Below are 866 nucleotides of genomic sequence, written 5' to 3' on the forward strand. Positions count from 1 at the left end.
TTAAAAAATCCCCTCATTTTCCTCAAAATTCCCCAGAATTTCCCCCCCTAAAAAATCCCTTCATTTTCCTCAAAATTCCCCAGAATTTCCCCCTAAAAAATCCCCTCATTTCCCCCAAAATTCCCGTTTTTCCTGTGGTTTTGCAGAGGTTGCAGGCGCAGCTGGACGCGCTGGGGCGAGGCGCTGACCACGGTGAGACCCCGACCCTAATTTTGGGGTGGAAAGGGTGGAAATCCCATTTTGGGGTTCAGGCTCTCATTTTGGAGTTAAAACCCTCAAATTTGGGGTTCAAAACCTCAGTTTTGGGGTTCAAACCCTGAAATTTTGGGGTTCAAACCCTCAATTTTGGGGTTCAAACCCTTCAGTTTTAGGGTTCACACCCTTCAGTTTTGGGGTTCAAATCCTCCAGTTTTGGGGTTCAAAACGTCAATTTTGGGGTTAAAACTCTCAATTTTGGGGGTTCTGGTGGGATTTGGGTGCTCTTTTCCTGTAGATCCACAGGTTGAGGAATCCAAGGATCCGCCAACGAAGGATCCGCCAACGAAGGATCCACCAACGAAGGATCCACCAACGAAGGATCAACCAACGAAGGATCAACCAAAAAAGGATCCAGCGGCCTCCAGCCCAGGTCAGCCCCGTCCTGGCAGGGCAAAGGGGCAGGAGAAGGGGGGATTTGTTGGGATTTTGGTGTTTTTGCCCCCCAGAGCCCCCCCGGGACGTGCGCGAGGCGCTGGAGCAGCGCATGGAGCGGTACCGGGCGGCCCTGGGCCAGGCCAGGGCCAGCGGGGACGCCAGGAAGGCTCGGATGCACGAGAGGATCGTCAAGGTGGGGGCCATGCTGGGGTCACAGGGATGGATCCCAGTCC

At 53.7% G+C, this 866-nt stretch overlaps 1 protein-coding gene across 1 annotated transcript in view; it reads left to right on the forward strand.

Moving 5' to 3' along the window:
* The window catches only part of LOC115949247 (coiled-coil and C2 domain-containing protein 1A-like), a gene marked incomplete at its 3' end in the record, with an annotated part of 3,686 nt that extends 2,860 nt beyond the window's left edge, over positions 1 to 826 (forward strand). Inside the window, exons 3-5 of the mRNA XM_031065771.1 lie at positions 147 to 192; positions 494 to 628; positions 705 to 826. Coding sequence (XP_030921631.1) covers positions 147 to 192; positions 494 to 628; positions 705 to 826 — 303 coding nt within the window. The remainder of the gene's footprint in view (positions 1 to 146; positions 193 to 493; positions 629 to 704) is intronic.
* Between the last annotated feature and the right edge of the window lie 40 nt (positions 827 to 866).

The sequence above is a fragment of the Geospiza fortis genome, unplaced genomic scaffold, assembly GCF_000277835.1.
Source record: "Geospiza fortis unplaced genomic scaffold, GeoFor_1.0 scaffold2405, whole genome shotgun sequence".
In the NCBI taxonomy this organism is placed as follows: Eukaryota; Metazoa; Chordata; class Aves; order Passeriformes; family Thraupidae; genus Geospiza; species Geospiza fortis.